General features: G+C 36.4%; 1 protein-coding gene across 3 annotated transcripts in view; it reads left to right on the forward strand.

Annotated features, from left to right (window-relative positions):
• Positions 1 to 15,923, forward strand: part of PPFIA2 (PTPRF interacting protein alpha 2) — a 282,312-nt gene that overhangs the window by 221,798 nt on the left and 44,591 nt on the right. For all 3 annotated transcript variants that reach the window (XM_041474325.1, XM_041474326.1, XM_041474327.1), the window contains 5 exons: positions 1,414 to 1,548; positions 10,660 to 10,743; positions 11,091 to 11,222; positions 12,169 to 12,231; positions 14,223 to 14,314. In XM_041474325.1, coding sequence (XP_041330259.1) covers positions 1,414 to 1,548; positions 10,660 to 10,743; positions 11,091 to 11,222; positions 12,169 to 12,231; positions 14,223 to 14,314 — 506 coding nt within the window. The remainder of the gene's footprint in view (positions 1 to 1,413; positions 1,549 to 10,659; positions 10,744 to 11,090; positions 11,223 to 12,168; positions 12,232 to 14,222; positions 14,315 to 15,923) is intronic.

Here is a 15,923-nt window from a genome sequence, read left to right on the forward strand (position 1 = left end):
TGAGTGGAGTGCAAATACAATTTTTAAAAGCTAAATTAACTGTGAATATGTTTTAAGAAAGTTTATAACATGACTGTGCAGCTTTCTCTCATGGTACTTTGTTTCCATGGCAATTCCAAATCTGGAATGTAAACTGAACATAGAACACTGGATTGTAATTTGAAAAATGTGATATAAACTGCAGGCAAACATGAAGTGAATATAAATCATACTGTATCATTCAAACCCAGCCTCAGTATCAGACTTTTTTTTCCTAGCATGTCTTTGAATAATTTAAAGTGTTAGATGGGAAATTAGCCTGTGTGATTTGATAATCTCTGCTTCTATAATTGTATGCAGATATATTTGCACACACAAGCACACATCTCCCTGTAGCTGTGTGTGTATATATGTATGTGATACTTCTTCAGGGAAACTAAACCATCCAGAAACCAGAACTCAAACTCTCCAGCTTTTGCCAGCTTCCTTAGACTATTTTAAGAGGTATCTTCAATTGTCAGGGAAAAAAACCAACCAACGATGGAAAAAGTAAGGTACTTGTATCTGAGTTCTTATTGCTGCCAATGTAAGTCATGCTGTGCTGCAGAGTTCTGCCTACTCAAAGCAGGAATTGAAGCAACTAGGCTTAGAGTGTATATGGTCAGACTTAAAGTTGATTTGCAGCATTGAGATGAGAAAAGCCTAGCTTTGCATGCTTTTTGAAGGATTAAAAAAGCATCCAGAATCACACTCCTTTTTAATTTTGTCTTGTACTACCTGGATTGAACAAGAAAGCAGCAACCATTAAAAAATCTTAATTGTGTGCTGCATCTCAGTAGACCAGAGGATGCTGCAGTTATAAAAAGTCCTCCTATTTCTCTCTAATAGTTATCACAGCTCACTCAATTTCACCTCTGTAAAATGAGATTTAATTGTAATGAATGAAATGTCAGTTTTAACTTTTTGTAATATATGATTGACATTCATTCAGAAAATTACGTTTGGCAATTTATTCAGGGAATTCTATCCTTTCAGAATTGTACTTCTTTCCCATTTTAGCTCATATGTAAAATTTTCTGGAAGATGGACTGTATTCCCATTTAGAAAATTCTCATTTTGTTGGTGCCAGTACTATTATTTTGTTCATATAAATACCACATCCGTCAGTGGAGCTTTTTCATCTTAATTAGTGCCATCTTACAAGTCCTTTTATTCTCCTTTGTAAGATCCTTGAGCCTCAAATCAGTAGTAAGACTGGCAGCCTACATTGTTCCATGCTTGAGTAATACCTCTCCAGTAACCTCTCCCACACTAAGGGTTGTCTTGCCTGTTAGTGAGTTTTGCTGTCATTTCACTGATGCTTTAGAAAGGGAAAGGAAATCCTTAATATTGATTTTTATTTTTCATACTTGTTTATCTGTCTTTGGCTTTCAGTTGGAAGACAAGAACAGGCAGCTGCAAGAGCGTCTCGAGCTGGCTGAGCAGAAGCTGCAGCAGACAATGAGGAAAGCTGAAACCTTACCTGAAGTGGAGGCTGAACTGGCTCAGAGAATTGCAGCTTTGACTAAGGTACTGAGAAATAGGCTCACTTCAGAAGCCCCATTGTTTAACACTGATTTGCAGCCTGATTCCTCACCTCAAGGACAAAACAAAGGTAACATTGAGCCAGTTTGAAAGAAGAAAATGTTTCTTGATAAGTGTGTGAACGGGAATGGTTTCAATGATATGTTTGTAGTTCTTAGCATTTTGATGACAGGAAAAGTAGTTATCTGTAAGTTAGCCTAGGCTATACTTACAAGGGAGTCATGTATTTCCAATACAAATGAGCATTACTTACTCTAGGAGGACTCATTTTACTGTGTAGGAGTTTCTAATTTAAGGGTAGGCTGTGAGGGAAGTCCCTTTCCTACAGGTACTTAGTTCTTCTGGATGTCTTCATATACCATGTATATAAACAACACCTAGTTTTATTGCAGTAAGTGCTATAAAATCAAATCCTGGTGGCAGGTGGGATCATTTGTGCAACACAAATGAAGACAACTTTCAGTACATGCTTACAAGGTTTGCTTTGAATGATTCTTTGTATCATATATCTGCAAAGAAAAATGTCAAACTGAGTGGATTTCAATTTTTTTTTCTGATAAATTTGTTATATGGCTGCTATCTTACAGAGAAAAAAGAAGATAAATTTTCAGTAGTGTACTTTTTGTATTTGGCCTCTAATGCTTTCAGGTGTGCATGTAGTTAATACTATAGCTCAAGTATTTTCAGCTTCATAAAGACATATTATGTGGTTTATGCTTTGTCTCTTAAAATCAGACAAAGAAAAATGCATTTAAGACACTGTATTATATATAATTCTGATTTATCTAAGCTTTCCTTTCTCTATTGCCAAGGAATGCTTCTGTTTATGTGCTGAGCTGTTTTTAAATTCGATGGACTTCTTATAGGTCCTATGTTTTCCATATTTAGTGAAGCCTTAAATGCTGAGCAGCTCGTTAAAAAAATCTGATTTTTAAGTAATTTAGTTAAGCAGAAGAAACAAAGAAAGGAAGGCTTTCAGTAATCAAGGGTTTGTGCTGTCACTTTAGGTTTGTATGAATGGGTGTCAGTCTGAAACAAAGACTGAAAATTGGGGGAGGTGGCGGGGGGAGGAAGACAAGAAGAATCAGCAGAAAGAGCTACGTGAAATACCAAATAAATTTCATTGGATTTTAATAAAAACTTAGGTGCACAGAAGAGCAATCCCTTGGCATTTTAACTTTTTTTCTTCCAATTGTTTCTGATTCAGCAAATAATCATATATTCTAATGCCCTCAGTAGCTTAAAAATACTGTTTTCTATTTTAAGAGGATTTTTCCTGAATAAGTTCTCCAGCAATTAGCCACCAGTAAGTATTTGGCAGTCTCAAGCATGTCTTTTCCTGCAACTGCATTTTTCCTTGAACATATATTAATGACAAAAATCGTAAGAAGAAATCCCATTTCAACCATGCAGAACACTCAGGGACTTCCATGAGATACTGTTGTTATTGTGACCATAAAGCTGCAATATACATCTCTGTTTGTCTTCCTACATTATTTCATGGGATGTGGTTAGAGAGCTGTCAACAGAGCTGATGCTCCACCCCATTTCACTTTGATGTACTTGATCAAAGTTTTGCCAAGCGGGAAACTCTGAGAAACAGGTTGTAATGCTGGTTCTGCTCATTTCTCAGTGATTACATAAAAAACTGAAAACATGTATTTCAGTTAAAATTGTGCTGCCTTGGAATGTACGACATGAAGAAGAATGCCATAATTTGGCCAATAGGCTAAATAGGCCTGTGGCCTCTGTGTCTTGTATACAATTTCTTTGCAAACTGCAGAGCTTATTAAAGTGCTGCTTTGAGAGCTCTGAAGTTTAAAGTCCATTACTTTTCATGGATCACATAAATGAGGCTCTGAACCAAGGGTGCTGAAATCAGTGCATTTTACTTTAGTTTTAAGTTAGCTAGCTGGTGTCCTCTTACATGTGGTCAGCTATTCAATGACAACTGCAAGTACTGCCTGAGGGGCTAAATAATGTTTAATTAATTTTGCCTTGGTTGGACTTTATGCCAACATACATGCTGTCTGGAGGACTCAAATTATCTGGCTGCAGAACCCCCGAAGCCTGTGTACCTGAGCTGTGTGATCACTGCAGTGTCTATGTATACCAATAAAAGAGGAGCCACCAAATCAGCTACTGTTTCTGCACTAAAAAAAAAAAAAAAAAAAAGAAGTCAAAACTGATTCTCCTTCCTTTAGTACTATCTCAATGAAAGTGGCTTCTCTGAGATTAATGGGGTTACAATCATATGGAAGAGGTGAGTTAAGCCAAACATGATTTATATGTATTTTAAAGTAATGTGGGTTATCTGCTACACTGTGGGTAAAATATAAGACCAATTACTTACATGTGGAGATAAACCAGAAAAAAAATGTTCTGGATTTGTCTGTGATTATTCCAAACCCCCATAGATTTAAAAGTTGCATGTTGCAGTTCTGCATTCAATTTTTTTAAAATTCTTACTCATATTAAATCCGGGTTGGGATTCTGCAAATGAAGGCTATAAATTGCCATCCTTCTATCATGTCAGTTTTAAAAATTAGTTGGTCTTCCTTTTTTTAACATATATAAGCTAGTGATATGTCTTTCTGCTACTTTTCCATGCCCAAACTAGTTCATAAGGAGTGAACTTCCAAAAATTTGGACTATACAGTGAACTTGGATAAGTACCCATAAATTTACCAGAGTCATTTGAACTTTTCTTTGGCTTTGTTTTCACTGTGTTCTACCCATTGGGTGAGCAACTGGAAGGTTAGTCAGCCTCTGGCAGACTAACCTGGAACGGCATGATCCCATATCCTGTGCTGTCCTGCCTGGCCATCACACTGGTACCTGTCTGGTCATGACAAGTAGCACAGCTCTCGGCATGTATCCCAAGATTTAGATTCCCATGACTCATTGAGCCACCTTCTACTCACTCTCACAGTATTGGTCTGTTTGTTTGCTCTGGAGAAGAGGCAGTTCCTAGAAGAAAGAACCTCCCTCTTGTATTAACCTTTCTTTATCCCACAAAATGTTTATTTTCCTCAGAAGGGACAGACATTGGAGCATCCAGAATCTTCAGACGGTTAGTCTGTCAAACACAGTTTCTCCTTGCATGTGTTCAAGAAAGGGGTCCATTAGGGCCAGCCAGCATCCACCTACTCCCATTCACTCACTCCCACTAGTAGTCCTTCACCCCCTGGGTGTTTGTGCAGCAGAGGAACCAAGTCACTTCTCTGATCACAAGACAGCAGTCAGCATTTTCCACCATCACTCCTGTATGCAGGTCAGCAGAAATACCAGCCACGCTTTTCAGCTGCACTAGAGAAGCACTGAGATGGAGAAGAGGAAACCATATCATAATAAACCACATTTAGCATAGTAACACCTTCAGTTAATTTTAAAGGTGATAAAAAATGACTTGAGAGTTGGAGGCAAGTGGGACATAATGCTTATTTTGTGTCAGTATGGGGATGTGGTTTGCTTTCAGCAGGGAATAAGTTGTAAAACAAGTAAAAGGAGCATGTCTGCCATGAAAAGGATGCAAAGAGGGGAAAGAAGTTCCCCTGCAAGGAGTGCATATAGCTAATACAGAAACCTCTCTGAGAACAAGAGAGAGGTCTCATATTTTCATATGATGTGTTAACAGGAGAAGGAAGTTGATAAAAAAAGAAAAAGAAAAAAAATCTTTGAAGGGGAGGGAAGCCAAAGAAAATTTCAAATTTACAATACATTCTGTCTTCTCAAAACACCCCTCTTACTTTGCTTCCCTTTTCTTGGGAGATTTTGCCCTGACAGGAGGAAGAAATGAAAGAAGCAAATTTGACAAAGCTAAATAGAAGGAGTTGCTTACTAAACTTAGGAGGTACAGAAGGTAGTGGGAAAACAAAGGAGGAGAAAGAAGGTGTGACTAGTGACTGAAAGGTTGGGGTTTAGAAAAAGTAGTCACCTGAGCCAATTTATTTTGCCACATTGGTAACAGGTTAGATGTGGGCAAGCAGCTGGTAACTTTGTGAGCTGTTGTAACTCTGTCACCATTTTCACCTTCAGTTTCATAGCTCAATTCAATAATGCATTCTTTCTTTGTGAATAATGCCCTTATTCCAAGGATAGACTAAAGCATAGGATGCCAGTAGAAAAACTGGAGAATGCAGGTGTTAAGAAAGTCAAGGTCTCAAAACTGGGGAAATTGATTGTACCATTAGAAAAGTTTAGATTTGTTCCTGCAACTCAGCACAAAAAAAAAAAAAAAAAAAAAAAAAAAAACTAACACCTATATTATACAAGTGATTTCTGCATCTGAATTTGGATTTCTTTCTTTTCAACTAAGATACAAAGAGCTAGAAAATGTTCAGTGCCATCAGTAACAGATGATGTGAAAGCAACATCTTTTTTGTAGGCGCATTAGCAGCAGGAGCACCAGCAGAGTTTTAACAGGGCTAGAGATCACACAGGCTGCTTTGGTATTCCCTCAATGCAGAGTTTTCCTGGCTGTTACTACCTTGTGCTGGCTATTCCATGGCCTAGAGAGTGCAAAGTGAGCATAAGACTCATGCTGGTTTCTCCTAGGGGTCAGACATCATTAGCTTTTGTCCATATATTTTTAATCCAGTTTAAGATGCATGATTTCCCAAATCTATATTTAACTGAATGTTCTGGCTAAATGCTTTACATGCTAGTTGCTGAGTATCACGCAATGTGTCTTATTAATCCTTCTGTACATAGTAGGAGCAAACAGGCATACAAGTCTTACATTGAAGAATGTAGGGTAAGGCCTGCCAACCAAGTAGTCATGTAAGCTCTTCTTTACAGTTTTTAACTCAATTAATTCCTAGTAAAACTAGTTGGAAGAAATCCAGCTTTTCTTTAGGAATCTCGGAGTCCACAGTTGTCTGTGCTGTCTCATGTGTGCCTAATTCTGCTGTGGGAGCATGACAAGCACTGGTGTCTCAGTCTCTGCCTTGTGCCTCAAACTACAATGAGATGGACACATTCAGTATTTTATAGGCTGCCAAGTCTCTCAAAGAGTTTATTCTTTATAATCTCTAGGTCTGACTAAGACAAATGAGCAACAAAAAAGTGTAACTGCTACAGGTATACCAATCCTAAGTGCGTGGCCTGGGGAAGTCCTTAGGGAAGGATTTGCGAATCCCTTAGCTAACAGCTGACTTGCTACAGGGGATTTTTTGTTTGGAGGGGTCTCTTTGAGACTTGTTTGGGGTCTTTCTCAAAGTAAAGGGATATGGGAGGTGTTGAAACCCTCATTTTGTTCCAGTTGGGGACAATGGTTAGTGGAGGTCTCTGCAGGTGGGTTTCTGCGAGTCAGAAATGGGAGTATGTACTTGTGTTTCTGTCTGCCCTTTAGATTCCCATCTGTGCTGCAGGGGTCTGTGCCTGCAGTTGGCACAAAACAACCAGTGGTTAAAATTCCTAAGCAGCTTTGGAGCCCAGAGTAGATACTAAGTCTGTGCACCTGTGCTTGCTCTCTGCCAGACAAGCACTTGAGCCTAATTATTGAATATTTTGTCTATAAAATAATTTGGTCCTTTTACAGTGATACAGAATAGCACTTTCAGAACAAATGGTACATAAAGGAAACATAAAATATTCCAATACGTTTGCAGTCTTTAGAATAATGGCATTTGTTTTGATTCTAAGGCATATTGAATTTTAATTAATTTTCAAGTTTCTCTGTTCTACCAAAGAGATGTAAAGATAGCATATACCTTGTGAATGATTAAAGTAGCAAAAAGTTATTTAATAATAGTTAGCTATAAGAATCTTAAGGGAACATCATGTTCTTTCAAGAATGTTGTCTATATAAGAGTTCAGATAACATACATAATTCTGACAATAATTTTATTCCTTCTCTTTTTCCCAAAAATTGTTAGACCTAATATCACAATTATTTTCTGCATTGAAAATATCTGCTAGACAGATAAGCTATTATGGCATGGTTTGGACTGAAAAATTTACATTTTAGTTCAAAAAAAAGGTAAATTATACAGCTAACTAGACAGACTTTCTTTTCAAGGACAGGTTAGCACCACATTTCAGAGGATGTGAATGAGATGCCTTTGAACCTAGAGGTTTTACTTTGGTTTTCTTCATATTTTGCATTAAGCTGCAATTAAGTGTATCAAAGTGATGCCGTAAGTTTTAGATTTCAGTTTTCCGGGTTCTGTACTGCATTAGTATATAACTATGAACTTCATATAAAGTGTTAGCAAATTCTCCTCACAGTTTAGTTAGACAAAACAATCCGTTTCCAGCCTGAGAACCAAGAACTCCATTGCAGCTTCAGGCCCAAAAGTTATAAATAACAGTGAATTGAGAAGAGCAATCTGGGAGGATGGGACTTCATAACCTGAAGCTGTAATTGGACATTTAACCACAATATGCTAATGGACCAAAAATTATAAAAGTCTAAAAACTCATGGCCTCTTGTCCATCTTGGGTGGAGCCACAGCCAGGTTCTTGTACTGCCCAAGGGGTATCCTTTGAAGGCCTTTTAATAAATACCTTCTTTATTCCTTTAACACTGTCTAGCCTCTGTTCTAGATGGCCTCTCAAGGCATCAGAAGCAGTGAAGTTTAAGTAACTTGCTTTTAAGTTTCACAGTCAGCTAATGGAGCATACAAGAAGTTTAATTTTGTAGGAAGGTGCCCCCAGTGGGTTCTATATCTCCCTCTATGAAAATGTCTTCAAAAGAGGTAGAATTACTTAAGTCTTCTCATAGCTTTGGTGATTTCAAGTCATCTCATGACCCTTGGAAATGCATTAAGGGGTGGACTTGAATCAATGCTGCAGCCAGGACCCAAAAAAGGGAAAATTCTATTCTCTACAGAGCAGGATAAAACTTGGTCACTCTGTGGAAAGACATCTATTCTGCAATCACAGAGACTTAAGTTTTTCAACCCTATCTTTCTAATTACCCAGCTGGGAGACAAAGGAGTGCATTAGCACTGGTGTGCTGAAACCAACTAATAAGCAAAACAGAGAGATAAGTTAAAGGAGACCATAGAAGTATTGTTGCTGGTCTAAATTGTAATAAACAGACAAAATAGTTTCAGCTAATAAATAAATTCAAGTACATCACAATATGCCTGCTTCATTATCAGCACTTCTAAATGAGTTTAATTACAAAGACTTTCCCTTAAATTTTGCAAGAATCTGAGTTTTATGAATATACTATGAAAATAATACTAGTGATCGTCAAGGTTAAGCAATATTCTTAATAATATTCGTATTTATACAAAGCACAATTTTCTTATGTGTATGTTTTAATATCAAAAGCTGCAGTGTATGTTTATAAGTTACTAGATCACAGGATTGCTTTCTGTGTGAACTTTTGGCATACTGATAATACTACTGAATTTAAGTTATGGGTAATTTTAAGTTATTATGAACATCTGGCATTACTTTGATACCTATTCCTAATTAAGCTGATAAATCATTAGTATATAAGCATATGAAAAAGTGTCTCACAAAAATACAGCCGTAAAATTAGTATATCTTGTGCATATTAAAGTTTGCTCATCTAAAGATGGAGTTCAGATCTCTTTTTGAGAGAGGGTGAATCTGACAGAGTGAAATAGCATTTGACAGGCGCGAGCTCACAACTCAGTCATCAGTAGCACTCTCTGTATGCCTTATGCACATTCCTGTTTCCATAGCAACAAAACTAATATAGCATTTCCCTTTTTCAAAAGGGCTTTTTTAGTTTTTGAATAATAACATAGACTTGTTTGATATGACAATAACATGAATATTCATGTTTTGCCACAAATGACCTAATTATGGTCAGCTTCTGTCAGAAATAGTAATGAATCTTTGGTTGGATTATCATTTCTAGTAATAACTTTTTTATTTTTATTTTATTCAGTAATAACTTTTAATTATTATTAATTAATTTTTATTTATAGGTTCTTCTTTTATCTGATTACCTTGATCTTCCAAAGAGATCCACCAGGGTGGATCTTTTCAAAGGGATAAAAACTATATTGTCTGTTTGGATGAAAGGCCTTATATAGTGTATTCTAAAATGGCACATGAAAGCTTGAGCCTTGTCTCTTTTGGCATTCTTTCTGTTTTCTAGAAATTAGGGAATGTACCATGACATTGCATAGTGGTGTAACTGATCAATCCATTATTTAGTATTTATGCATTGTAATCATTCCTAGAGAATGGTAGAAGAATTATACAGGAATTTCTGATGTTGGCCTCTGAGAGTCCGGTTCTGGTGTTCAGTTTACCAAAATTTAAGGGGAAAAAAAAAAAAGAGAGAAACAACATTAGATTAGACAGTATCGCTTTGAATCCACTCTGTAGTCATATGTCATCAGCCAGCCATCACTAACCTTGTACTTCCATGTGTAGGTTGATAGCTTCTTTAGCATTCCATTATTTTCAGTTTCTCCACATCAACTGCATCTTTTTCACCAAGTATCAGTGTAGTTTATTCCATGTAAAAATCTGTCAGTTAAAAGTATTAAATTTTCAGTCACACTTTTCTTTTAAGCATTCTGTGCTGTGTTCTGTTCAGTGTCAGTGTCTTTAGTTCTGATTTTTCAATTTTGTCCCTCTCCTTTTCCTTGACTTGTTAGTCTGATCCAACCTCTTCTACCTCATCTGATGATTATCAATATGTTATGGAAGCTAAACTACAAGAAATGATCTCCATACGTAGGAAGGTAGTCCTACTGGACTTTACTTTCTATTGCTGAATAGAATCCATCTGATTTGTTTTCATTTTTTAAATTTTTTTTTAATTGATAATCAACCATCGTGCAGTTCAGTGCTTCAGGAGCTTACAATTTTACGATGGCAGGTTTGTGTTCAAACCATGCACAGTCTGCATGTTACATTTGGCTGATTTCATTGCTCATAAATAACTCCAATGTTTTGCTGATGCTTGGATGTAACAGGCCTTTGTAGCTGACACATTTCAAGCAATGCTGTTCAGCTGCCTGTTTAAATAAAGTTTATTTTTGGAAAACTAAGTTTGCAGTTAGTAGTAGCTTGCTTTATGTTTTGTTTAAACTTAACTGAAATAAAAACTTCCAAAGACACCTAAATTACAGAAAGAGTCTTTCTATTATTTTACAGGCAGAAGAAAGGCATGGAAACATTGAGGAACGTATGCGACACTTAGAAGCTCAACTTGAAGAGAAGAATCAGGAACTTCAAAGAGTATGTGTATTGCAAACAGCTTCTGTGTGCACTTTTCATTTGCCACTATAGTGCTACATTATATACTCCAGCACCCAAAACTACCTAATTGTAAATGTTCTGTATGTAGCACTGATGGCAGCATCTTCCTACTTTACTTCACCATCTTAATACATTAATTTACATCCAGCTTCAGAGTTGAAAACATTCTGCTGTTACAAAAATGGATGTACATTAATCAGTGACTGTAATTACATTTCCTATGAAATTCTTTTAGATGGTTACAGTTACCTTTTTTTTTAATGATACATATCTGTACTGGTTAATTTTGGACACTACCAATCCATCTCATCTATTCTACATTAAAGGCAAGGCAAAGAGAAAAAATGAATGAGGAGCACAACAAAAGATTATCGGATACTGTAGACAGACTTTTGACAGAATCCAATGAGCGTCTGCAACTACACTTAAAAGAGAGAATGGCAGCCCTTGAAGAAAAGGTACAGTACAAACAGCAGTATAAAGTTTAGCTTAATAAAGATTTCCCATATGTTCTACTTTTATCAGGATGGAGGCATCATGCTGGTTTTGTATTACCAAATATTACCACAAATGTGGTCCAGCTTACGCATTCAACTCTTAATTTAAGAGTGGGCTCAAGTGTTTTCGCAGAAGAGCTGCAAAAATGCTGAATATTTTGAGTCACGTGTTTATCAGCCAAGAGCCTGATGAAGAGCTTGGAAAGGACCAGTGTGTGACAGGCTGCATGTGGCAGTGAGAGAAAGCGGATGAGAACAGAGAAATGGCTATTTTAGATGTGCCATCATTTCAGGGTTTTAACATGCTGATTTCACCTCACTTCCTCTGGGAAGAGTAAAATGCTGTCACCACAGGAGAAGGAGCATCTAGCCTTGGACAGGGACTATTATTTACAGATTTTCCATTACGTGAGACAATGTGGTCCTGCAAAATTCAAAGCTACTGACCTTTGTATTTGCCCTCTTTAATCCCTCCCTCTTCTTCTTATTCACCTTATTCTGTATGGTGTGAGAGGAATCTTTTGGTGTTTTTCTGAAGGGTATTTCAGACCTTCTCAGATGATGTACTTCTGGTTTATATCATTGAAACAAAATGTGGTATGGAGCAAGAAATAGGCTTGCCAAAAGAAGTTGTTGGGGAATTGGTTGTGTAAGGATGAGGCATTTGCTCAGTTGAACCAAGATGTAAAGTTTTTGCTGATCTAGAAGACACCTGTTCTTACATGTTTGAATTTTTGCAGCATTTAAAATTTAGTATATAATCAAACTGAACCATTAAAGAATTTTAATTTTGAAGTCCAAGATATATGAACTTTGTAAACTTGTACATGTACATAGTGATATCTGATACATTAACATATCTCTAATTTCTTTCTTGCTTATTTTTTTCTCTTATTTTTATTTGTAGAATGTTTTGATTCAAGAATCTGAAAGTTTCAGGAAAAATCTGGAAGAGTCCTTGCATGATAAGGTACTGTAAAATACTGTGATTTTGTGTGATTTTATCAAAATATGTAGAATTGTTATTTGGAAATATGTATATGGAATATTAAATATCCAGCTATCATTAAAAATCTACTGACATAAATGAGGATTCCTTTAATTACCTAGATGCAATAAATAGCCTTAGAAGGTCTCTGACAGTTGTTCTGAGCTAAGTTCATGGTTGATATCCTAGCCTCAGGAAGTCAATACCAAAATTAATGTTGATTTTACTGGCTCTAGTGTTTTTCTTCTATCAGTTTTAATTCTGAAAAAGTTTTATTTAACAGAGATGTATGCATAACTGGTTGCACTTTCATAGTGAAGAATGTAATTTTTGGATTTCATTCAATTCTTCTTAACAAGTGCAGTGGCATTATACTAAATATAGCTGAAACTGACCTTTCTTCATTCCTTGCAAAGTAATGCCTAATGCTGTTTAGGGAATCAGTCACATTGATTATAAATATTTTTTCCAATCCCAGATACAGGGTTTTGTTTTGAAGTTATTCATGCCTTGAGTGCAGTAGGATGCACAAATGTATTTGCATTCATATTCACAGAAGTGCTTTTGCAATGTATTAAATCCCTGTAAAAACAATTGTACCAAATTTTAAAAACATAGCTTCATTCTATATTAAAATAAATGTATGTCATCAAAAATCAAGACCTTTGAGAAAAATAACAAAAGAGGTATCTGTTAAAAAAATTTTTACTTTCCTCTACATTTAGGTAACCTGTAGAGAAAGGCAGCAAGATTAAAGTACCCAAAAGGAAAACCTGTTTCAGTGCCTCACCACCCTCACCATAAAGAAATTCTTCCTGATATCTAAAACCTACCCTCTTTCATTTTAAAGCCCTTGTCCTGTCACTACATGTTCTGACCCCAGAGCTTCTGTGTCCCCCTTTGAAGGGATTATTTGTTCCACTTTGATGAAGAAACTGATGAAGCAATTTCAGATAGGTGGACATAGCATCAGATACTAATAATCTCTAAGTAACTGGCAAGTGTTACCAATAGAGTATCAGTCATCTCAGCAGTCCTGTTCAATCAAGAAGTATTTTAAAAATATTCTAATACTATTTCAGTAATCATATATACCAATAATTCAGTAATAATACTCACTGAAACTGATATTATTTATAGATAGTATTATTTATAGATACATTATTTATAGATATAGATAGATATGAAGATATAGACTTAGAGATAAAGAAGATCCTTATCCTTCCTAGACTCTTGCTATACAGAACATTTTAAACTCTAGGAGGAACAGTGTTATATCTTAATCCTATGCTTGTTCTTAATTTGTTTTAAAATTCTTTCATTTCATGTTATTAGTCGATAACAATTTTTAGAATTTGGGAACAGTGCTGTTTTCCCTAGTTGTAGCTGTAAATAGTGGGGGTTTTTAGTTAGTTCCAAAAATCCAATTTTGGGGCAAATTGTCATTTTTTGCCAGCAGCACCTCATACTAAAGTCACATCAACTCCACAAGATCAAGACATATAGGTGCAGTTCAAGTCATCTGAAATGCAGTTCTCTCTAAGTCTGGGTCTGTCAGTAAAGAGAAAGGCCAGTATGCAATCCCATTAGTGTCATAAAATCATGTAGGGTGGAAAAGATAATCTCAGAGATCATTGAGTACAACTGTTAATCTTGGTCTCTATAGGGCAAGTGGTGAGTCACACAATGAACTGTGCCTGGCTTTATGATAGGAAAAAAATAAGTTTCAAGAACAAACTTGTCCTTCCAACACGTCCAGGAAGTGGTAAAACAGCAGAGTGCTATACCACCTCCATTTGATGTGTACATCTTATTATTAGTAGTGAGACTTAAATGAGCTTCTGTTTCTTATTATAGTCAGTGTTACATTCAGTATATCTTTGCTTGCTTGTTTAACTTTATGAGAATAATATCTCATAAAATAAATGTATTTTGTGTCACAAGTAAGTATATCTTACTCTTCTCATTTCCAGGAAAGACTCGCAGAAGAAATTGAGAAACTGAGGTCTGAACTGGATCAAATGAAACTGAGGGCTGGTTCTTTAATTGAACCCACTTTGTCAAGGTAATATTTTGTGACAAAAGTTTTCTCACTTTAAGTTGAAATAGATGTAAATGGCAAGCATTTACAGCGGGATGTGTTCAAGCCATGCATAAATGTGGTCATGTATTTTTTTAAATGTGAAAGGCATAACTCAGCTGTATTTAGTGTGTAGCAAAAGACCACAGAACTTCAGCTGAATGTGAAGACATTATTCAGAGACATCTGAAAACATCCTAATTGGACATTAAATATTGTGCCTCTTTTTGATGGAAAATCAATATGGGAAGAATAGTGAGACAAATGCCATAAAAATAATCACTAACGGCTGCAAAGAATTTATCATTCTAGGAAGTTCTTCATGCTTAAAAGTGTCCCTTGAGATTAAATTGTTGCTTTATTGATAATTGTGTGCCACATAGTGTTTTCATAGCAAGCAACACGTTAGTTTTTAAAACCTGCCAGCACACCCACCAGACAAAGCTCATGGACCAAGACTGAACTGGGAGCACTGTATTCATCTAAAGTTACTCTTGTTCAATAAGTTGGTTTTTTTCCATCAGCTATTGCCTGCCCATTGACGTCCTCAGACATCTTGCTCAGTACCTGGACATGGTTTCTCCCTCAACCTTTTATTATTTCTTGGAATAATATTTTTCTATATGTAAAGAAGTGTAAGCCAGTGAAATTCAGAATGTGATACTTTTAACTTTTTGAATTTTTGTTCCCTTGGGAATGTGACTACAGGCACACAATACATTTTTCTTGAAAGTTCTTGCAGGGACACAGCTACTGAGCTGCTGCAACAGCAGCTTTGGTTTTGGAGCAACCATCCTTGGAGAACAGCAGCTTTTCTTGCTGGGTAGTTGAATATCATTAGCTTGTGCTACATAAACAGGAGCTGATTATCCCTTGTCAAAGGGCAGCTTAAACTTGATAAGCTATCTAAATATCTTGGGAATTCATCAGGTTCTGCTAAACAGTGCACTTTCCCTTATGTAACCTGACCTCATGAAGCTCCCAACTCTCTCAGGCACAGCAAGCTCTGAGCATTAAATACTTCCTATTCTCAGGCTGTGTTCAATTATGCATTGGCTGGAGTTTGTGCTTTCAGGAAAATAATGGAGCTGGCCAGCAGATGAATATCTACAGCTAGAGACTGGAACCTGGACTGTTTCTTTCTTACTGCCAGTTTGCTTCACAACTGCCAAATACTATTGATTATGAGAACAAAGTTCTATTAAGACAGTTAGTGTACACAGAAGATAAAAACAGTCACTTCCCTATGCGGGTTTTTTGTTACATTGCATTTTTTTTACTGTGATCATGCTATTCATATATTTTTATGTGGAGATTGCAGGTGTGTTAAGAAACAGAAATTGTTCAGGTCTCTACTTCTGTGGTTGAATTCTCAAATGGTTCATGTAGCCTTTCTTCCACCTTGGTTCCCCAGCCCATGGTTAGGACACTTTTACTGCACCATGCAGTGAACTTTTGGTGCTGCTGTTTAAGGACAAAGAGGTCAGGGACTACTGTTTGTAAACAAGAAAAGAGGTGCTGAAGTCATCCTGTATAAGCCTCACCACAATATCCCAAGACTTACCAGGGCTATAGGTAAAATTGGGGGTTAAAG

The sequence above is a fragment of the Pyrgilauda ruficollis genome, unplaced genomic scaffold, assembly GCF_017590135.1.
Source record: "Pyrgilauda ruficollis isolate IOZ18807 unplaced genomic scaffold, ASM1759013v1 scaffold32, whole genome shotgun sequence".
Taxonomy (NCBI): domain Eukaryota; kingdom Metazoa; phylum Chordata; class Aves; order Passeriformes; family Passeridae; genus Pyrgilauda; species Pyrgilauda ruficollis.